At 34.9% G+C, this 24,143-nt stretch overlaps 1 protein-coding gene across 10 annotated transcripts in view; it reads right to left on the bottom strand.

The window, feature by feature from the left end:
• Positions 1 to 4,538: 4,538 nt before the first annotated feature.
• ZNF654 (zinc finger protein 654) overlaps positions 4,539 to 24,143 on the bottom strand; it is an 85,460-nt gene continuing 65,855 nt past the window's right edge. For 3 of the 10 annotated variants that reach the window (XM_004035925.5, XM_055382963.2, XM_063703941.1), the window contains 6 exons: positions 22,931 to 23,066; positions 20,192 to 20,394; positions 19,385 to 19,524; positions 14,010 to 14,151; positions 8,163 to 10,506; positions 4,539 to 7,565 (listed from right to left, as the gene is read on the bottom strand). In XM_004035925.5, coding sequence (XP_004035973.2) covers positions 7,558 to 7,565; positions 8,163 to 10,506; positions 14,010 to 14,151; positions 19,385 to 19,524; positions 20,192 to 20,394; positions 22,931 to 23,066 — 2,973 coding nt within the window. In that variant the 3' untranslated portion in view covers positions 4,539 to 7,557. Of the gene's footprint in view, positions 10,507 to 14,009; positions 14,152 to 19,384; positions 19,525 to 20,191; positions 20,395 to 22,896; positions 23,067 to 24,143 lie in introns of those variants that run through there. The other 7 variants (XM_031009117.3, XM_063703943.1, XM_031009115.3 and 4 more) reach the window with 6 other exon arrangements.

Raw genomic sequence — 24,143 nt, 5'->3', positions numbered from 1 at the left:
GGCGGGGTGAACAGTGCATGGGGCTCTTACTAAAGAGCTCTTACTAAACTTTGGCTGTTATTACTATTGGCATGGTAGCAACACACATTTACGAGAGAAATAGTCATGCTCTGCTAAGCAGGAATCAGACTAAATGCATTGTCACTTGCCTTTTTCCATTTTTAAGTCGTATTTTTGATCAGTTGACATTTAATTGGGGTATTGCCATTTAGTAGCTGAAATGTACACATCTGCAGATCCTGGTGAGCAAATTTGTTTAAAATATAGCTTGGCCGGGCGCGGTGGCTCACGCCTGTAATCTCAGCACTTTGGGATGCTGAGGCGGGCAGATCACAAGAGGCCAGGAGTTCGAGACCAGCCCGGCCAACATAAAGAAGCCCCGTCTCCACTAAAAATATAAAAAATTAGCCTGGCATGGTGGCGGACGCCTGTAATCCCAGCTACTCGGAGGCTGAGGCAGGAGAATCGCTTGAACTCTGGAGGCAGAGGTTGTAGTTAGCCGAGATCGCGCCACACTCACTGCACCCCAACCTGGGTGACAGAGCGAGACCCTGTCTCAAAAATAAATAATAGCTAAATATCAGTCATATATTGTACATGTAGTCCTTAAAGCATTCAAAATATGGTGAAATTGTCAGTGGATGTTATTTGGGGTACCATTTACTCAACACAGGAATTCTTCGTATTTTAAATTAAGTATTAATGAATGCCTGCTATGTTAGCTATTGAAGGTTCAGCGACATGACCCTGACCTTTCTTCAAGAAGCTTTTGGGAGTGTTGTTAGTAAAGAGATGACAAGATAAGTGCTAAAATATGTTGGTACGGGACCACGTGGAGGGCATGTCCAACTTATTTCATTCGTTCATTAAAAATGTATTATAATTGAGCACCTACTTGCCAGTTATTGTTCTTTGTACTGGGGACAAAAAGCAATGCTTGCATTTTGTTGGGAGGAAATAGACAGTAAACATGTAAGAAACTATATAGTCGGCCAGGAGATGCTATGGAAAAAAATCCAGAAGACAGGGATGGGAGAGGATGTTAGTACTTTATACAGGTTGAAAGGAAAGCTTCTTTAAGTGACTGAAGATCAGAAGAAAGTGAGTGAGCCGCAGGAGAAGCATGGTAGGAAGAAGCAACAGTAGAGATTTTGAGGAAGGAGTCCAGGAGACTGGAGCCCGTTTGAGCAAGGAGGAGGCAATGAGCAATGTGTTAGAGTTGCAGTCAAGACTGATCTAACGCAGGGTTTCTTAATCATACAACTGTTGACATTTTGGGCAGGATAACCTTTTGTCGAGGGGATTGTCCTGTGCATTTTGGGATGCTTAACGCATCCCCATCCTCTACCCACTGGGTGCCAGTAGCACCTCCTTCCCTCACTGTGCCAACCAAAATTACCTCCAGACATTGTTACATGTCCCCTGCAGGGCAAAATCACCCACAATTAAGAGCCATGGATGTAAAACCTGTCAAGATGATTTTCAAGATGGTGAAAATGTTTTTTGCTGTCCAATACAGTAACTATCAGACACGTGGTTCTTGAGCTTCTTGTACTGTTTAGTGCAACTAAGGAACTGAATTTTATGTTTTATTTGAATTTAAATTTTAATAGCCACACATGGCTAGTGACTACTGTCTTGGATCGTGTAGATATACAACCTTGTAGACCATTATATGGACTTTAGCTTTCATTTTTTATCTCTGACTTCCTTATTATTCTGTCAATCTCTCCAGACTAGTCAGTGGTTCCCTTATCATCTGCTCCTTCAACTTGCCATAGGTTCTGGCCTCAAAGCCTTTGCTCTTGCCCCTGGCATATTCTTCCTTTGGATATCTGAATGGCTCTTTCCCATACTTTAGTCAGGTTCCTGCTCAAAAGTCACCTTATCAGAGAGGCCTTACCTCATCATCTTGCTTAAAATCACCACCAACACCATGCTTATTTATGCATTTCCTACCCACTTTATTTTTCTGCATAGCACTCATACTCAGAAAACATACTGTATGTTTGTTGTCCCCCAGTAGAATATGAGCTCTGTGATGCCAGGATTTTTGTCTTTCATTGCCTGTTACAGAGGCCCGCACATGGTAGGTATCCAATGAATATTTGTTGAATAAATGAGCTTTGAAGGCACTGGCAGGTTTTAAACAGGAATGGCATTATCTGACTTGTCTCAGAACAGGATTACTTTCGTTGCTGGTGTGAAGATTGAAGGGGAGGGTAAGGGTAGAAGCAGGGAACCCAGTTAGGAGACTATTAAAATAGTCCAGGTTAGAGAAAATGGTGGCTTGAAGGGCATGATAGAGTCAGGGATGATTACAAGGTTTTGGCTTGGGCAACTAGTTGCCATTTATTGAGAGGAGGAATGCTGGGGGAGTAATCAAGAGATCTGGCTTTCTGACAAAGTAGTTATGCTTAGGAAGGATTAAATCAAAGAATGAGATGGGACAGGCAAAAAGGTGAACAACCAGTAGAAAGGGAATAGTAGTGACAAATGCATGAACTAAAATAACATGATGAGGGTAGGTGGGGGGTTTAAATATGACTGCAGCCAAAGACAGGGTATGGGAGCCATGCCTAATATGAAGAGAAATTTAGCAAAATTCTGTATCAATGGGATGTATAACTCTCCACAATGATAAAACTAGCATGCTAGAATTTGAGTGTAACTGATCCCCACACCTTCTTGCACTGTTTACATCAAATTCTGTTCTGGTAGTTTCATTTACTGAATACAACTTGAGCAAAAAACAACAAAAAACCGTCCCAATTAGAGCGGTTTGGGATATTAGATCTTACTACTAAAGTATCCATTCACCCAACCATTTAAGGAGCTATTAATAGGGGACTTCTTTAAATGTCTTGGAAACTAATTTTTGAGAGGGTTCTATAAATTTAAGGGGGAACAGTTTATCTTCTAGGGAAATACGAAGAACTTTATTGCTTTAGATCTGTGATTTTCAAACCTTAGCTTGTATCAGAATCACCTGGAGGATTTGTTAAGCCAGATGGCCTCCAACCTGACCACAATTTAGCATTTCTAACAAATTTCCAGGTGATGCTGATTCTGCTGCTCTATAAACCATGCTTTAAGAATCACTGCTAGAAGATACTACTACATCAACCAGATATCTCTCTACCAGGCTTCATCCTTTGACTCTGAAATCACTGATCCTCAGGCAAATCTGACCCCATTTGGATTATTAGATCCACTCATGGTCTACATTTGTAGGGAAAAGTGTGTGGCACAATGGAAACATGGTTTTAGGACACATCTGATTTTTCAGTCACCCTCTGCATTTATTAGCTGTGTGATTTTAATCAGGTTAACCTTTCTGAGCTTTGGTGTCTAAAGAGCAGTGTTCATATTTACCCTTGAGTTGTGACAATTAGAGGCAGCACATATAAACAAGCCATTTCTTCCCCCCAACGTGCAGTACCCATCAATAAGGCATGAAACTTTCTATCATTTACAATTTTTATTCCAAGTATTAGTGGATTGACTCTATTTCAAATCTTGATGTAGTTAAAACATGTCCCTGTTTTATCAATTGATTCTTGATATCAGTACAGATATTATGCTATGAAAATCAGCTTAATTTGGTTATCTTGGAAGCCTATTTAGTAGTAGTTGCTTCCCAGAATTCTTCAAATTTCAGAAAAGGAAAATGAAAAGTTATCTAAACCCCAATAACTTTGTCCAAATACCTCACTACATTCATTATTTTGAATATGGAATATATTGAGTCTAAGATCATATGACCATAAATCAGACTATCATTTTAGATCTCAGCTCTAGAATGTTTCAATAACACTCATAGTGTTTCAAGGCATAATGCTTGTAACATGCACAAATCATTTTATCCCATTTATCTATTTGCAGTGTGGTCTCATCACATCAAAAAAGTTTTTTTCCTACTTAAAGCCCCATTTTTTCCAATTGCAAGTTATAGCAAATAGTTTGGAGGGTTTTCCTTTGTTAGTGAACCAAAAAAGTAGGAGCCTTCATGCTCAAGGACATCATTTTGGGTTACAGCTTACTGACTTCATTTCCCCAGTGAAATTCTTTCCTAGGAAGTAATTTTCATCATCATTTATATTGTAATATTTCAAAATGATTTCAGTCTTTGTTTTTTTAAGTTCCACCAGAAGTTCTTCATTTTTGAAGAATTACCAGTGTAGACAAATTTATCTACTTTCTTGCCTTCGGAGAGTTCCGACACCTACTAAGTTTGCAGAACGTACTATATCACACTGAACCCACTTACCTGAAGTGACTTTAGTAAAAACAGAATTCTATCAACTTTTATTCCTCCATATAGGCATTCGTTAAAATGTCCAAAAATGCCTATTTTGTGTAAAATTTTAGATACTTCTATTTTCTATATTGTTTAAAAAAATCACTCAATCCAAATATGGTAATATACTAACTGAAATATGCCATTCCTTTATGAGACATAATAGACATTTTCATAATATATACCTTATATAAGTCTAATTCCTTTTGAAAGCAATGTACTACATAAAATTGAACACTTGATTACCAACAAGGACGTTTTATTGAACAAATCTATGTACAGTACAAAAAATTTCTTGAAATGAGACACTATTGTTGATTTATTGCAGTTCAATGGCTCAGTTTTAATTTGTACTCTTATAAAATGCAAAGTAAAATAATTTAACATTCAACAAGGAAGCACAAATTTCCTTTCTTGCTGAATCTGTAATATCTTTCACATATTAACAACTCCAAAATGCATATGCAGCATTTACTCATTCTGAAAAGGTGTTTTACAGTACCAAATAAATTAAAAAATAAACACTATCATCCCTTTTAGGTTTTTCATCCATACAACAGTATTAAACCAAACATGAAAGGAGTACGGCTGAACCTTCAGTGTGATTTGAAAAGAATCACAAGTTCAATGATATAAATTATTTAAGTATTATATTATTGGTGGTTTCAAAAAAATGAATATGGCTAAAGCCCAAAGTACCAGTGTCCTTGTCCACGGAGATTCCCCTTTTTACCTCCTCCATAATATCTGAGCAGCAAAAATTCAGATTTGCTATTTTCTTCACCTTACTGACACACAGCAGAAATTTAACATTTAATTTTTTGAAGGAAATTTTTATTTAAAAACAAAGATTTGAAACTTGGTCCATGTAGGATGAATACATCCTCAAAACAGAAAAAAAGAAGAATCTGAGGAATAAGAAGCAAGCTTCCTTTTCTTCTGAAGCGCTCAAATTAGAACTGTTGGAAGTTTATGCACCCTATAAAAGCAAAATGATGTAGGTTTATGTTTTAAAAGACAGACGTAATAAAATGAACACATTCTTTCAATAGCTATTTGAGAAGTATATAAACCGAGGTTAAGACAGTGTGGTCAAATAGAATTTTATAAAACATTCCTTGATTTAGTTATATATAAACCAGTTTGATCTCAGTCTTTCGGAAATAATTTTAGCAACACAAAAGTAGAAATAAACCTCAAGTTAAAGACAGATTACAAATGGAATATATTTGAAACATCTTGGCATGAACAGTAAAAGTAATAAAAATGGAATACTTTGTGGGCATGGATTTATATCAATTGTTACAACTTGTGGAAAATGTGATAAAATATTAAACTTCTGGAAAATGTACAAAGCAGAAATATTTCAAAAGACTTCACTGTCCAAATGAACCAGTTTCCAAACAGACTTTTTATTACAAGACATACTTTTAGAATGAACTAAAATAAAAATCATTACATTTTTAGTATCAAGAAATACAGAAAACATTTTTTTTAGCTGACCTTAAAGAAAAGATTTTAATTATGAGCTGTGTTTAGTTACCTAAATGTAAATTCCACAGCCTAATGTAGGCTACATAACAGAAACAAATATAAATTTGGAATGGACTTATGACCATCATTGCATAGTAGTGAATGCTGATGATAAACCAATAAAACCAGGAAATTAAAAGAAAATCATCTGATCTATCATGATCTGGAAATCCTAATTTAATAAAATATGGATGCTACCTGGAAGAAATTCCCCACTTCCGTAATAGCCTCATTCAAGAAGCTCTAATAGGGTCTGATGAGATTACCTGCCTTGAACAAAGATTTTATTATTTAGAATAACTGGAATATTTGACATTGGGACATTAGGAGATCTGTTTTGAAACACTTTGCCTTTTTGTTATTTTTATCCCTGTTTTAGATTTACACACTATTAGGTAAAAGGAAGTCTTTAAGCATCTTCCTTTCAATAATGGACAAATGGAAAACATCTGAGAGGGTATTTTTAAAAATATTTATTGTTTTAACACTTTATTAAGTTAAAATCTTCTTAGGAAAATAACATCACTAAGGAAAACAATGCTTGAATGTATCTCTTACTGTGTTCTTGTGCAAATGTTTTGTGTAAATACTTCCTTTTACATATAAAAATTACTATTCAGACCAATCATCACTAATGAATTAAAAAAACAGGAATAGTATGGCTTATTTTGGAATTACCTCTTCTAAATAGAATAAAATGAATGATTTCTCAACCTGATTCTTAGCTGATTTTTTGAGCCAGTTATTTTAATAGGACTGTACTTAGATAACTCACATTAATGTCTAAAGGACCTTACTATGAATCATCAAGCAATGTCCCAACATATACACAAACAGAAATATCCCAGTGTGCTTTTACCATTATTCACATTGAATAATTTGCAATTCAGTGTTTTCCTTCAACTACAAAGCCTGTAAAGTCTTAGATTCCTTTCATCTCTCCCCAGAGTTACTGATCGGTTTTTTTTCTATTTTATTGACACTGCTGCCCTTTAAATGTAACTAATTTGTACCACAAAAGTAGTTAGTGGGAGGTTCTATCAAGAGCTTATTAGCAAAGCACTGTGGTTTTTTTTGTTTTGTTTTTTAATTTTCAATGCTGGCGTGCCATTCATTGAACTTTGACCTAATTAATCATCTGGAAACCAGTTACAATCTTTAATTGGTAGCACTGTGGTAAGTTAATGTATAAGTTTCTAAATCATATCACAAACCAAACAGCAGCGGTTCCTTAAACCATGTTTAACCAGAAGGGAGGGGACATAGTCTGATTATGCATGACAAGAAAACAAACCCCATTTGTAGAATAAAATACTTTAAATGGTTTATTATTGTAAACCAGCCCCCCTCCCCACACACACTTTTTAATAATGGGTTAACTTTTCCCTTTCTGTAAGGCCATAGCTGGTTGTCTGACTAGTTGCCTAAACATCTTTCTCATATAAGCGAAACTGAACATGCTGCTGCTATTAATCATCATAAACTGTAAAATGTGGTTTTCTGGAAAACTGGTACTTTGGGAGTTTTATAATAACCCTTTTGGAGTCTAAGCCAGCACATCTCTGTGAGTTCATTCTAGAAAATGTGCTTTGTCTTTATCTTTAGTAATCCGAGACCACTCTAAAATTAAGGCCATCAGGGAAATAGCAAACTGATGATGCATTTTCTTATAGTGCTTTTTTCACACTACTGCTTGATTGACAGATCTTTCTGAAACATTTTCATCAGGCACCTGTAAAACAGAACACATCTGTTAATTCAAGTTTTATTGACATTCGACCGGAATTCCAAGTCAGATTCCTGTTTAATTTATACCCTGTCATTTTAAAGGATATTGATATTAGTAGACAGACAAGCTCTTTTTCTGATTTTGTTTCTCAATTATTTTCTGTTCTTTTTCTACTTCTATTTTTGTAACAGAGACACAGATTCACTTGATTTATATTCTGGAATGCATATGAAAAATAATTCCCATCAAAATTACAACTTTTATTATATGAAACTTGGAATGAAGAATAACCTTTGATACAATGGAAGAAGTATAATCAAAAAATATGAAAAACCTGTGTTCAGGTTCTGCCTTGCACAAGTTCATAGGCAAAGCCCTATGCAAATTACTTGTGAATTTCAGTTGCTTGATCTATAAAACAGGAATATTAGTATCACCTCATAGTGGTTGTATGTATTAAAGGAAATAATGTATGGAGTAATGCTTCACTATCTGTGCTACACAAATATCAATTTTTTAAATCTCAAAGATCTATAATAGTTTTATTTATGCCATTTTCTCTTTCTACAGATACCTCTACTAAGAAGACAGAAGACTTACTTTCATCATCTGAATCAAATCCAAAGAGTGTCTGACATTTCTTTTGTGCAACATGAGCCTCAAGTGCTTCTGCATTACAGTAGGTGGTCAGGCATTTGCCACATCTTAATCTTTTCACTGATTTTTTATACACGTTATCTTGATCAGAACAGGCATCTACTCTATCAGTCAGAAATTTTCTGCGTTTTGGCATACTAAGATACCGTTCATCAAGGTAACTGGGAGGCAATGGTCTGACGTATGGTTTTGTTAAAATTAAGCCATATGAAGTATATTCACTTGTCAGATTTGGTTTGGAAGGTGCCTGAGATACTGGCAAGGTGTTGTGTTCTTGTGGTACAACACTGGGTAAAATGGAACCATTTTCTGTCCTGATTCTGTTTGTATCAATTTTCAAAGCAGGATCTGATGAAACTAAAGGTGTTTGCTCTATTTCACTGTGTCCATTGACTATATCACTACTACTACAATTATTTTCAGAATTTGGCTCTATGTCAGGCATCTTTTGGTCTATCAAGCTTATATTTGAAACAGTGTCATCAGAACGTTCGTTTCCATTCTGAACTAAACTGTCTGTTTTCTTTTCCATACTTTCTATACATGTCTTTGGTTCTGTAGACTCTTTCCTTGATTTGCTAGTAGAAACTGGCAGACTAATAGTTTGTTTCTCATTACTAGATGAGTCTTTTTCCTGATTAGGATTTGAGTCTGTCTGAACATCCCAAAGAATTGTTTCACTTGGTTGTGCAGATGACTCTGGTGTTTTACTTAAATAGTGTTGAGCTTCATGTTCATATAGCAGAGGAAGATCTTCAAAAAGCTCATGGCATTCTGGAAAACTACACTGAGCCTGAAATATCCTGTGACTTTTTGTGTGCTGGGCAAGCTGGAACGGCAGCTTAAACGACTCGTTGCAATTAAAATGCAAACAAAAATACACATTTGGATAGCTATGTCTATTAAGGTGGTCTATAAAATGTTGAGAATCTTCAAATTGCCTTTGACAAAATTTGCATTTTCCTTTGCTCCACTTCATTACTGTTTGTCGCACATTTAAATCAGTTGGATGTACGGTCATTGCATGTTTATTTAGAAACCCAATTCTTTTAAATATCCGGACACAGCCAAGAGCAGGACACTTAAAGTTTCCTTCTTGATCTGTGGCATATATGTCTTTTGGATGGCACACAGTTCCATTGATTTTATGAATTACTGAAGTTTCTTGATTCAGGTCATAATCATCTTCTTCATAATCACCTTCTTCATCCTCTTCCTCCTCATAATCATCCCCACATTCAGTTAAAGGCTTGAAGACATTATTTAAAGAATTATTAGGACTGCCATTTTCAATAACATTTTCAATAACATCTTCTGGTACACTTATGGGAATTTCAATGAATTCAGCCACATGCTCAGGGATGACTTCTTTGTTTCCTTCACTAGAAGCAGTAAGTGTCTCCACTTCCAAATCCTTACTATCAGAATTCCCATTTTCAAATGAAATGGAAGAACTAGAACAATTTATTTCTTCCAAAGCAGTGACTTCCTGATCATCCTGTTGAGCTGCAGCAATTTGCTGTCTCTGTATCTTCTTAACATGATTCTTCAAATGCTTCTGCATAAGTCCTCTGTTTCTAAATTTCCTACCACATATTACACATGCAAAACTGCCTTTTTTCTGATGAGCCTGGGCATGCCTTACAATGTGACCACCTAAAAATTCCTTGTTACATAACATACAACGATGCCTTGGGACATTGTGATCTACTTTGGAAGTATTAAGAGCTGTAAGATTTTTCTTCGTATTAATATGACCTTTAGGCTGCACTCCAGATACATCATCAGGATCAGTCTCTCCAGTGCTCTGATCTGTAAGAGAGTCAAACCCTTCATCCAAACCTTGCTGTTCCTCCGTCCTTTTTAGATTACCTGCATTATTTTCCAGTGTGCTTTCATTTAGAAATCTAACTGCTGATTTATCACTCAATAATGCTACACAGTTTTTCTTAATCATTACGAAGTTCCAAAATTCAGGGTCAAAAAACAATCCCTTTTTCAAAATTGGAAGCAATTCAAAACGAACACGATTTTGAACACTACTTGTGCCTTCATTATATTCTTCATCTGGACGTTTGTAAAGCTCTTCAACAGTTCGATACGCTTCTAAGGAGCGCTCCAGAAAAAATATTGAGAGTGCACAAATCCTGAGGATCTCCAAATCATTTGGCAAAAAATGTGCAATTGTTTTATAAATTAGACATTTAGTTTTGGGATCATCATGAAGGTCGAGTTGTAGAGCACAACCACATATTTCAACACAAATTTGCAAGCCTTCTTCTTCAACCTGTAAAAAGAAAAATATTAGTGCTAAATACTGTTTTTTCCAAAAAAAAGGTTATACTAGTCTATCTTTAAAAAACACAACTCTTAAAATGAAAGCTGAATAAACATAGTATTCCAATGTGCAATTTTCCATATTTAGTAGCCTTGTTTAACTCTTTTAAATATATACCTTTCTCTTTTTCTTAAACTTGAAAATAATCTGGAATAGATAGCATTTTAGCTTCTAATTTATTTAATTTTCACATTTGACAAGCCCCACTATCCATAATACAAAATGGACTTATGGTGATTCATAAACTTATGGTGTTTAAGATTTCTTACAATTCTGGACCCCCATTTATTATTTTAGGTACAAATCTCATATTCTTTGAGAGAAAGGTCAAAATTATGTGTATTTTAACAGATTTATCAATTTTCCACATCAAGAAATAAACTAGGCTTAAAAAAACTGCTTATGGGAACTTTTATTATAGTGCTATATGAAAAAATATTACTTATTTTGCTTATTAAGTAATGTTATTTATCCAAATAAGGGGGGAAATGTGGCACACATAAAGAAGGCAGTTATAATCTTTCCAAATCTAATAAGGTATATAAGCCTCAGAATAATGAGCCCCCTGGAAGTTATCTGAATAGTACTCAAGCTTTGAAACATTCACTGATGACTCAAGGATAATTGCATCAGCTTTTACTTGGGAATCTATTGTCGACCCATCTTAGTTATAATAGTGTCTCTAGTGGTTTGGAATAATCTAAAGGCTTATTTTGATTGGAGGAGATACCATAATAATGTCTTTGACATCATATATATGTATATATATCATACTGCCTACATATGGTATAGTATAGATTACAGGGAGGAATACTACCTTGCCAGCCTCACGTTTTCTTAGTCCTTTACATGCTGTGTAACCCTGAAGAACTACTTACAGTTCCCACAGGCAGACTTTAACTTGGCACATCCAATTTTCACTTTATCCAGCTAGTAAATTCCTACTGATCCTCCTATTCATTCTTTGAGAATCAGTTCTAATTTGAAGGTTTTTCTCCCCACTTATCCTGGTCTCTGCCCTGAGGTACAGTTAAAATTCCCCATTCTTTCCACCAACAATAACTTATGTTTAAAAAACATTTCAATTTTGTTTTATAAATATCTGTGTGTGTGTATGTCCTCACCTCCCAACTGTGAATTCCTAAATTACAGGTGACAGTGTCTCATTTTTTATGTCTCCCTATGGTTAGCATAAAAGTTGGTACATAGTAACCTCTGAATAAATGTTTGCAGAATGAGTGAAAATCAGACCTATTCCATTTACTTAGTTTGCTCCTATAAATCCATCATTTACAACTTGGAATCCTTTCTGAATTCCAACTACTGATTTCTAAATGTCAATTATAATTAGATTTTACTACCTAGATTTTTCAGATACAGCAAATCAAAATCCATTCATTCAAAACAGAATTCGTTTTCTTTCTCCATACTTCTATCTACATCCTTTTTTTTCTGAGACAGAGTCTCGCACTGTCACCCAGGCTGGAGTCGAATGGCACGATCTCAGCTCACTGCAACCTCTGCCTCCCGGGTTCAAGCAATTCTCCTGCCTCAGCCTCCCCAGTAGCTGGGACTACAGGCGTGAGCCACCATACTTGGCTAATTTTTGTATTTTTAGTAGAGATGGGGTTTCACCATGTTGGCCAGACTGGTCTCGAACTTCTGGCCTCAAGTGATCTGCCCACCTCAGCATCCCAAAGTACTAGGATTACTGGTGTAAGCCATCGCGCCCAGCCTACATCCTCTATCTTGGCTCATAAAATTATGATGTATACAGATGCTCAAGTTTAAAAATGTTAAGATCATCCAAAAAGAGAACAGGCTGCTTCCTTACCTGAAATCTTTTGATGGTTCCAGGATATTTATGAATTTTCAATTTTTTCAATGAAATGAGTGAATTGTTGCATTCAGATCCCTTTAAGTATCTCCGACAACCACTCCTCCTACCACACACAGTCTCTGCCATTAGTCTCATCCCCCACCCACTTCCCCGTATTTCTCTGCTACCCTTTAATGTCACCAGATGGTTGTGAAAAACAAATAATAAAATGAGGAAAAAGTGTTCTGTAAACTATAAAATTCTCTACAAATGTTAGTACTACCCTCATGTCATTGAAAACTCAGCTGAAATTATTTCCTCTGTGAACCCTTTTTAGATATGCCATCTATGTCTCCTAAACTCACACAGTATTTATGACTCTTCACAGTACTGAGGCAATTGAATGATTTATTCCAACAAATAAAAGTCTTTTTAGTAGAGTATAAACTATTAAGCATCATATTTTTAATACTTATTTCATCTTTGAATTTTCCTTTTATAATATATTCACAGGTTTACCCCACATATGAAAATAAGAAAGCTCTGTGATGACTGGCAAAACCTCGCTTACACTGTAAACTTTCTATAATAATATATCTCAATTTTTGGTACCAATAAGATTCATATGTACAAAAATATGGATACATCTTTATTGTTTAAAATTAAGTTTTACAGGTGATTCTGATGCACATCAAATGTTAAGACGTGTTCTGTAACATAGTTTTCCTCTTTTGCTGGAAGGAGTTTACTTTGAGAATGCATTTGAATGATATTTCACTATTTAATAAGCATACCATAAATGCAGTTAGCAAAATTATCATGGGAATATGATCACTACATGATCATACATCTAATGAGTGATGTGATAATGAATGTAATAAATGCAAAAATACATAAAAAAATTAAAATGTATTATTTAATAGACGCCTCCTTATATATTTAAAAGTAACCAACATAGAGATTCAGTTTAATGGTGCTACCTAAAATGTAAAGTGGCTTTAATCTTTATACTCGAAGTCCTATTGATATTTTGGGGGGAAAACTAAAGATCTGCAGGATCCACTTTCATGTCTATGTAAGACTCATGTAGGATTATTGTACTCACTTGCAAGTGGCCCAAGAAAAACTTGACTCAGGACTATTTTTAGAAAGAGGTAACACATTTTTACAATTACTTCAAATAAACAATTTAAAAACTCTGTCCTTAAGTTTCAAAAACACCTCAGAATTCATTGTTCCCTTACACGTAAACAGCAGACCTAAAACCGGAACTAAGTTTCTCTGTGACAGTGAAGTGGTATTATCGATAGATACACCAAGTTTATTTGCAAATTAGTTAAGATTCTATAAATGGGATTTAGGATAATATTGAAAGTAACAAATATTTAATTATAAGAAAAAAGGTTGTAATGGAAGCAACTGCTTCCATGTTAAATTTTAAGTAACAATAAATCAGCCTCCCATGTTGAGAGTTTGGAGTTAGGGCAGAGGAGAATGTAATGTATGGAGAATGTGGCCTTAAAATCCTCCTTTCCTTCAGTTTTAAAATCAAATAAATTTTATCAAAAGAGATTCAAGTTTCAGTGAACTGTCACTCAATTTTAAATTTAAGGGACAAATATATCCTATTTACCTCATCTTTGATGATTTTCATGAAAGGAAATATGACTCTCACATTAGTTGCTGTTCTTAAAAGCTGGTAGCATTGATCTACAAAAACTTGTTTTGAAGGATTAGATTTAAGCTGTAGTTTACTCCATATGAAAATCAACTCCCTGTAAATGAGAAAAAAAGAGAATTATCCAAAATACAGTTTATTCAAATACAGACATTAGCTATCTTTCCCTGATTCTATAGTGCCCTGGCTGGGATGTATATGAGTGTAAATATGTATTACGTTCACCCCCAAACTACTACTTCTACCTATATGAGACTAAAACAAGTTGGGAGAGGAAGAAATATCAGAAATCACAAATGTACAGTAGTAAGGAATGAATTCCAACAATATGTTGGCATACCTAAGATGTCTCTAGTATCAGATCAAAACAGAAATTCTAATCCTAATGTGCCAATACTGATATTACTTAAAAATAATAAACTTTGGCCTTTAATTAATATTTTACTTGTAAATTTAGAAACCAATGTTGTAGACTCTCTATAAAGAAATGGTTCATACTTTTCATTTTCAATTTATTAAGATATCAAAAGTACTAACAATTAAAACTGTAAGTATAGTATTGATTCTGAAATAGTATGTTTCAGATATCGTACTTTTAAAACAGACAGGTTATGGACCATTTGAACTATTTCATAGGTAGATTCTTTTCTCAAATATGGCCACTGTTATTTGATGCACAAGGCTAGGAGCGGTGGGTTTTTAGGCAAAGGCAAATCATATGATAGAGCTGATATATTTGGATGTCACATTTTAGCAAATTAGAATTCTTTAAAACATGTCATAAAAGTGTACAAAGCATCATAATCTAAAAGTATTAAAATAATTAATGAAAGTATTTTTTAAAAGTGATGAGCGTATACTTTGAACTCAGCACATACAGGTATTAAATCTAAGGACAGCTTGATTACCATCATGAGGGTGCACATAGTGTACTCAGACAAAAACAGAAAATGACAGCAAGCAACATATGAGAAGTAAAACCAAAATTCCAATTCCATTTCATACTAGCTATTTATTAAGTTTCAGTCCACTACCCCCCACCTTTTTTTTTTTTAACTCACACTCTTTTAGAACTCTCACAAGGTTTCATACCTTCCTACCACATCTCTAGCTTTTACTGCTTTCCAGTTTTCATGCCTGGGTGTTTCAATTGATATTGCTTTCCATCACCTGAACCCACTCAGAACTAATCATATTCCTGCAAAACTGATAATCTTTTCCTAGATCAGGCAGTGACACTAAACATTCCTCTATTCTGGTCTGGTTCTAACCTGTTTATCTTGCAGTGTCTTTACATTTCAAGTATACTTTTGCTCTCAGCTTTGTCATTCTTTCTCAATGTTACCCTTTTAGGCCCTTTAATTTTACACATGTATTTCTACAGTGGTTTCTAACCTGATCTGTTTTCAGCCTCCCTGATCATATTTCATTTAGTGCTTATGCTATAAAGTTAACAGCAATAGAAATGTGGGTTGTAGAGTTAGGAGTTTCAGGATTTGAATCTCAGGAACTCCTAACTCTCAGCTAAACTGTTTCATTTATTCTCACTTTTGTTTATGCTGACTGCTGTATTTGGAAAGTACTTCATTCCTAAGATGAGCTTATCTTTCAAAGGCCCTATCAAGTATCTCTTCAGGAAAGCCTTCATGAATACCCCAAACTAAAGTGATACCTACACTTCAGAAAAGATCCCTCTTACTGATTTCATGCCTATCATATGCTTCCTTGTTATATTTTATCGATCCTACCTATTTCCCCAACCATTAATATATTGTAAGTATACACAATGACACATTGTTTAGTGGATGCAGTGGCAAGAACATGGAATTGGAAATAAGAGAGACCTAAATCTCAATACAGCATTATACACTGATTGGAGTGGCACACCCAGTTCAATGAGCCATGCTTTTCTAGGAAAAGCCCTAAAACACAAAGGTAGAAAACCAGTGGCCATGTCTCCTATGTGACCCTCCTCTGCATTCCCCTTCAGATATTAATTCAGGGGTGGGAAAGTGATCCCAGTCAGGCTAGTCAGAATCTCTGGAATGTTCTCAACTCTAAACTATTAAGCTTGGGGTTTGTTGATGTTCCTGCTGGTCTACAGCAAGAGAGGCTGAAGCCAAATGACAGAAAAGAAACAGATTTTGAAAAACATTAGCAGTATCAGTGTCCCTGGTAGCAGTTATCTTTGAGAACTACCTGTGGCCTTCCATGTAGCTTTCATGTAGCTCATACTGCACCCTAAATGTTTTCCTATTTAGGCACAGATGCTATCACTTGCAAACTAACTAGTACAAATTCCAACTCCATTTCTTACTAGCTGTATGACTGTTATCTATTTTATATACAGTTTTCTTACACATAAAGGTTGGGATTATTCCTATTCAGCATCTTTATTAAAAGAATTAAGAGAGATAATTGAAACACCTAGGTGAAATGTCTGGCATATAATTCCCCTAAATGTTGAAAGCCTGTAATAGGTACACTGCAATATCCTAATAAGTTTGCCAAGAGAAGACTACCACTATGGATTTTTGCTTTAAAGCAGGCAAAGCAGAAATCTTAGGATAGTGTTATGAAGCTCCATTTTGATTGGATTTAAAACATGGAATCTGAGGTTTTAGTTGTACAGTGGATTCTGAAGGAAAACAAAAACCAACAACAAAAAAATCCTGAAAACCATCGACAGTCTTCTTTTAGAAGACCAAAAGGGCAGGTTTAATGAAGCTTATACACGTTTTCCTTTATTCAATGTGTGCATTAGAAAACACAGCACTCATTCAGTGTACAAACGCATTTCCCAGGTAACTAGCTAATAAAAGACCCTATTAACTACTAATATTACCATTAAGTCATCTACTTTCTGAAAAAAGCCTATATAATGACGTCAGTCACACTTACAATACAGAATTTTTTTTTTCAAACTTGACGCATTTATTTTATTTTAATATAGCAGAGGCTGGAAGACTGCCTAAGTTTGAATCCTGGCTTCACTACTTACTAGCTGAATGGCTTGAACACAATATTGAATGGCTTGAACACAGTATTATTTCCATAAGCTTGTTGGGTTAAATGACATGTGCATATATAAAGCAAAGAATATAGGAAGCACTCAGCAAACATTTGCAGCTATTATTATTATTAATGATTGTGAAGGAGAAAGGGGCTTAGCAACTTGCCCCATTGGTTTGGGATACAGCAAAACTGTGGATTTGGTTCTATTCACACAGAGGGGAGATAAATGACAAGCTGACTCATAGGCTAGGCCAGGATGAAACGGACAGCAGACTTTGGAGACTGAAAAAAAATCCTGCTCATCAAATTACAGTAAAAATTAACTTTTAATAGGAAGAAAAGGGACCTTAACATTCAGAAATATAGAAAAGAGGTAGAAGAAATAAGAGAGTAGGCCATCAGAACCCACGCTATTTAGAAGGAAGGGACAAAAAGAAGGCTAAAGACTCCTTTTTAGTTAGGCAGCTGGAGACACTGAGCCTCTATTCTTAGAAGGTTTCTGTGGCCAGGAGCCGGAAGACAGGCATTATAATATTTAGGTCCTTCCCTGAAGAGTAGAAATGGGTTACCAAGAGAATAAGAAAATAAAATGTGTTTTTCTGGGTTTTTTTTTGTGTGTGTGTGTGTGTGTGTATACTTGTTTCTGGTTTATTTATGAGTATATTACAATGAAAGAACTAAAGATACCCTGTTTAAATAGTGTGATATAGCTCAGGGCAGAGAACATTTCTATTCCCATAGGAAAAGATCTATTATAACTGTCATGACTATTTTCAGTTTCCAAATAACCACATATCAAAAAATGATAATACTTCAAAAACTACAGTTATATGCAGTGTAACAACATTTCAGTGAACAGCAGACTGCGTATACAACAGTGGTCACACGAGATTATAATATCATTTTTACTGTACTTTTTCTATATTTAGATATGTCTGCATAGACAAATGCTTACCATTGTGTTATAATTGCCTACAGCATTCAGTACAGTAACACTGCCATACAAGTTTGTAGCCTAGGAGCAACAGGCTACATCATATAGCCCAGATGTGCAGTAGGATATACCATCTAGGTTTGTATCTCTACAATATTCACACAAGGAAACTGCCTATTGACATATTACTTAGAATATATCCCCATCATTAAGTGCTGCATAACTGTATATAAAGGTGTGTGTATGTCTTACCACTACCTCCTAATCCCTTTCTCTATTTGAAATTCCAATTTACATGGTATAATTTTAAATAAAAATTAGCATAATCTAACTAAAGGTATACTGTAACCCCTAGAAAACAAATTTACCTGTTTCCAGATCCAGGTCTCCTGCTAACTAGCTATTTAACTCTTATCTCTGAGTTTGAAGATTTTAATCTATAAAACAAGAATAGGGCCAGGCACAGTGGCTCATGCCTATAATCCCAGCACTTTGGGAGGCTGAGGAGGGCAGATTTACTTGAGCCCAAGGAGTTCCAAACCAGCCTGGGCAAAACAGTGAATCCCCATCTCTACAAAAAAAAAAAAAATTAGCTGGGCATGGTTGCACACATCTATAGTCCCAGCTACTGAGGAGGCTGAGGCGGGAAAATCACTTGAGCCCAGGAAGTTGAGGCTGCAGTGAGCCGTGATCGCACCACTGTATTCTAGCCTGAGAGACACAGTGAAACCCTGTCTCCAAAAAACAAAAACAAAAACAAAAAATAACCAAGAATATTGAAGTATTATGATTTGCAGCTATATGCCTTCAAGCTATTGTTTTAATTGAGAATTTAAAAAAATGTTTATAGCCCATGATCATTTCAGATTATGTTTAGCAAATAAAACCTAGTTTTCTGTTAAGAATTAATGAAACAGCAAAGTGGTAAGAGTTTTGTGTGTGTACGTGTGTATATGGGTGTACTGGAGCTGAGGAAACAGAAATTCTTAATAGCCCCTGAAGAGTGTTTTTATTTTAGCTACCTAAAAACACTCATATTACATTTTAAATTACACGATTGCTAGGTAAACCTGCTGCTTCATATATTCTACTAGCAACTTTTAAATGTTTTAAAAACTCAGACTCCAAATTAAAATTTAATTTCAAACCACTGTTTCATTATAGCACATCCCTTAAACATTTACACTATCAGTTTAGTGGCACATTATCATTTCTTTTTAAAGTCTCTAGTTCTTAGAATCTACTATTGTTCCTTGCACAATCAATTTTTTTTTAAAAGTAGCTTGACATTTTCACACAATGTAAAAAACAAAGTTCAAACTGCAATTTCCTTTCTGTTGACCATCTTACCATTTCAATTTCTTTATTTACAAACACTTACCAGATACAGTACATATCCCCATTCTGGAGCTGTGGAATAAGAAAGGATTCACAGAGTTGCAAGGCTAACATAGTTTTGCCTTCTTTTTCAGCATTACAGATGATATCAATTCCACTCTTACAATCAGTTTTCAATAAATGCTGTAAGACGAAAAGAGAAATCAGTTCATATAATTAAAAATATCTAAGAAGCTAGTTGCAATAAATGTTTAAACATTCAAGAGAAATTGCTTAGATTTCTAGTTTTCTTCTACAAAGACAATGATGACTTGTACAGAAATATTTTCATGGTTTCATAGTTTCACTGTACAGCACCTACATTTTACAATGACTACTTTTAATCTCATTAATGTCCACAACCTATAGGTACATATGATCCATATTAGGAAAAGATTAATTCCTTCACCTTAAGAAACAAAATAAACATGAGCATTTTACCTCTAGTACTTTATTTTAAAGGCAAGATCATAATGCTTCTTGGGTTTTTTTTTTTTTTTTACTCCTGGCAAGCTGTGAGCTTGTTGACTTTTATTTGACCTCTTCTCCATCACATCAAAAGTGCAATGTGAATAATACTTATTAATGAGTATATTTTATTGATTTCATCATTTGTTAATATCAGATTTTGACTAATTCAACATGACCTTAAGTTATGGTGCCAAAAGAAAACACATCCAGATAATGTAATCCTTAAATCTTTGGCATTACTGTAAAAGGAATTTAACAACAACAGTGGGCTACTTTTTTTTTTTGGTTTTTTTTTGGTAGGGTTAAAATGGTAATAGGCAAAAATAGTCTCAAACAATACCTCCCGGAATAGCTGATCTTCTACAGGTGACATAAACAGACATGTGAAGAGTGCTTGATGGAAGTATAAGTCTTTACTGATTTCTGGGTGATTTATACAAGATTTAATAAGAGCCATTGCTTCGGGTATGCGTTCACAAGCAATTAGGTATCTGGCACGTAGTTCAAAGAACAGTGGATTTTCAGAACTTAAATATTTGTTCACTATATTAAAAAGAAAACAGACTCTATTACTCTCAAGAAAAGATTCTCTCAAACTTTGTTCTTTGAAACTTTACCACTAAAATATGGTTTCTAATTAGATTTAACTACTTAAATAGCATTTTCCTTAGTAGGAGTTTATTTGTGAAAATATTCAGTTATATGGTTGGAAAAAGGAAAATAAGAGTGACACCAAAACAGTGCTCAAGAAATATTTGTTGATTTCTTCTCAGTCTAAAAAGTAAATAACAGAAACAAAATTTAAAAAAAAAAAAATTTTTCTTCTTTCAGTTCATTAATATGTTAAAATATGTTCCAAGTAACATGGGTCTATGTCTTTTTAGTCTAAGATTACATACTTTATCTTCTTACTGCTCCATATTTTCTTTAAGATTAAAAGGCTGAATCCTAATCTGTCACATTAAAACCATGTTAGTTCACATTAATTATAGAGATGTAATCTGAATTAATGAAAAAGTTGAATCACAAGAAAAATATATTTTATTTAAAGATAAAATTAATCCAAAAGTAGCGCCAAATAGGACTGCTTATTAATATACATTTATGTATTACTAAGGATAATTACTAATTAATACTTTACACAATTTTTAAATATATAAACACCATTAGCTACATAAATTTATTTAGACCTAACAACAACCTTATGATGGGTATTATGATACTAGCTTTATAGATTGCAAAACTGAGTCTCAGAGAGGTCAAATGACTTGCCCAAGGACAAATAATTAAGTGGCAGAGCAGGAACTGGAACCCGTATTTTTATGATTTTGAATCCAGAAGTATTTTAATTACTTATATTTAATCAGTAGCTTCTAAAGTGCTTACAAATGTTTTATTTTGACTTAAAAATTTGTCTTGCAATTCTGTTTACAATATATGATATGCAAACACTGATTTGTATAGTTAATGCAAAGATAACTTCACTCTGGTCTTTCCCCTAATGATCACCAACTAGAGAAAAGTCATCCATATCAATGAGGCTCTAGAGCAGCTTTTCCCAAAGTGTGAGGTATGCTAGTATAGGTATCAAAGGAGTATTTATTCTTTTAATTTAATTCCCAGCCTAAAAGGCCATCAGCCCTCAGACGAACCAACAACAGGTTTATTCTAGATCCTACGAGTGAAGCCTAAATCTATCCCTTAAAAGCTCAAACTTTCTTCTCCCCTGTCCTCACTTCTCTTGAAACTCTGTCTTTGTCTAGCTTCTTCCCCTCTGGGCACATGCAGTCTCCTCATAATTTCCTCCAGTCTGTCACCCTTGCCTTCCCTATATTTGACTCTTCATACTTCTTCAGTAATCCAACTCTTCCTCCTCAGCAACAACTCTCTCCCTTTTAGTTTTTTTTTTTAACTCCCTTTCCAAGATCCACACATCAAACACCAGTGTCCTTTTTACCCTTTGGGTTCTTCATAACACTGTCACATATACCTTAGCCCTATCCTCCTAGTCTTGTCCCACCTCCCATCCCTTCACAGCTCCTCCTCCACTTAACTGCATTCACAACCCACCCTAACTCCTTAGCCTGTGACTAACAGAAATAACCTGCTCAACAAAATTTGTGGTATGAAATGTCTTTTTCACAAAACCAAGGTCTAACTGGTTCCAGGGTTGGGAGGTCTTGTTTTTTTCCCCTTGGCTGTCTCATAACTAAACTCCATTGGCTCTCTCCACACTTTTAAATGTTTTCTACACTTTAGTGCTTATTTACTGTTACTGAGCTTACATTCTACAGTTTTGGTGATCCAAAATGTTCTGGGGTTCAGGAATGATATGGGGAACATTTTAAAAAAGAATTAACAGCAGTTGACAAAGCCTCCTGCCTTGAGAGGAAATTTTGGCCTACAAAGGACCGCTGTTAAATCAGATTGGACAGGAGGTGATATCAAAGAAATATGCAGGTAGTAAGGGTATAAGACAAAACTTCTAATGCATGAAGTTTGGGAAATACTGCTCTAGAATTCAAATTTATTCATTCAGTTAGTCACTTATTCACTCACACATTCATCATGTGGTCATTCATTCAATCAACAAATACTTATATTAAGCATCTACTCTGTACCAAGCACTGGGCTAGCTATAGGATATGCAGTAGTAGTGACAAAAATTCAGAGTTCCAGCCCTCATTAAGTTTCCTGTGTAAGGGAAGTGAGATTCCATGTGCTTTCATGAAAAGCAGACTTTTTGTTTCTTAAAAAAAAAAAAAAAAAAATGTTTCTACTTAAACAAATTTTAATAATATAACTGAAGTGACAAAAATACACTCTCTGTAAATAAATAACATCTAGTAGATGTGTTACCACTGAGAATTTCCATTATGAGAAATAAATGTACCGATCCGGGTGTCAGAAGTCACTTTGGGCCAGGTTAGAAAAACAAACACTTTTCATGTGAAAATACATCACTCCCATTATTCAGTATTATAAAATGAAGAAAAATTACTATTACTGCTCTAGTTAGTAAATGAAAGTGTATTTGCTTCTCACAAATGTTGGTTTGATTTTGAATCTCCTGAAGTACCTATCTCCTGAGATGCTGGCTGAGCTTTAAGGACAGCTTGCAACACTGGATCTTCCCATGGGCCACCATCTCTAATGATTCGAGTCACCAGTTCCAGATTCACATTTCCATATCTGCGGAGGTGATTCTGGCATTCCTAGGAGAGAAAAATCATTTTGGCTCTGTGAATTTAAAGGGGTTAAAAACTAACCTTGATCATCATTGTCAATAAAATGACTGATGGCCAGTGAGGCAGCTATTAAATTATAAAAGAGAAAGGGTTACTATTGTAACCTAAGTAGGGTGTCAAAACCCCATGAACACAAATAGGCTTTAATGCCAAAGGTTATACAGCAGTATCTGTATAATTGGACTTAGAAAATCCCAAATAGGGATGACGTGTAACCTAAAGGACACATCATTTCTAGGAAAAGAACCAGGTTGCAAAAAACTGAAACTTAAATGTTCAGTTAAATTTATATAAAGGTTCATAAAATTTCTCTTAACAATGGCAGGCAAGAGCCTGACAAGAAAAAGAGAGCGTGGTAGGGCAGGGGGCGTGGGGTGTCTGCTAAATGTAAAGTCTCTCTCTGGCTGGCAGGTAGACAAAAGTCTCCTGTCCTGATCCCAAATATATAATCTAAATTGTGGTAGAAGGCTGGAAGATGGAGATTCTGTTTCCCTTTGTTGGATAATTAGATTTGCAGTTCTGGGATTTAATAAATGACAGGTTAAAGAAATAAATCTATAAATAAGTAAATCCAACCTCTACTTTGCTTTAGATTTAAGATAAAGATGTATTGTTAAGTTGGGCAATAGTTGTGAATTTGTCCATACATTTTCTAGGTTTTTAAAAAAAGATATTTGAAATGTTTTTCAGAGAATCTGCTTGGACTTGTCATTATAACATGAAATTTGTAACAAGTTTGTAAGCAATGAATCTTAGTTTACTGAATATATAAATCTCATTTATTAGATCTAGATTTATAAGATCTGTATAGTTTGATTATGCTTTTTGATTCATTACATACTTTATTAGATATTGTTGGTTTTTTTTTGGTTTTTTTTTTTTGAGATGGAGTCTCAACTTTGATGCCCAGGCTGGAGTGCAGTGGCACGATCTTGGCTCACTGAAACCTCTGCCTCCCAGGTTCAAGCGATTCTCCTGCCTCAGCCTCCCAAGTAGCTGGGACTACAGGCGCGTGTCACCATGCCCAGCTAATTTTTTGTATTT

This window comes from Gorilla gorilla, chromosome 2 (genome assembly GCF_029281585.2).
Source record: "Gorilla gorilla gorilla isolate KB3781 chromosome 2, NHGRI_mGorGor1-v2.1_pri, whole genome shotgun sequence".
Taxonomy (NCBI): domain Eukaryota; kingdom Metazoa; phylum Chordata; class Mammalia; order Primates; family Hominidae; genus Gorilla; species Gorilla gorilla.
Note: the sequence above shows the minus strand (reverse complement) of the source record. Positions and strands in the feature narration are given on the sequence as shown.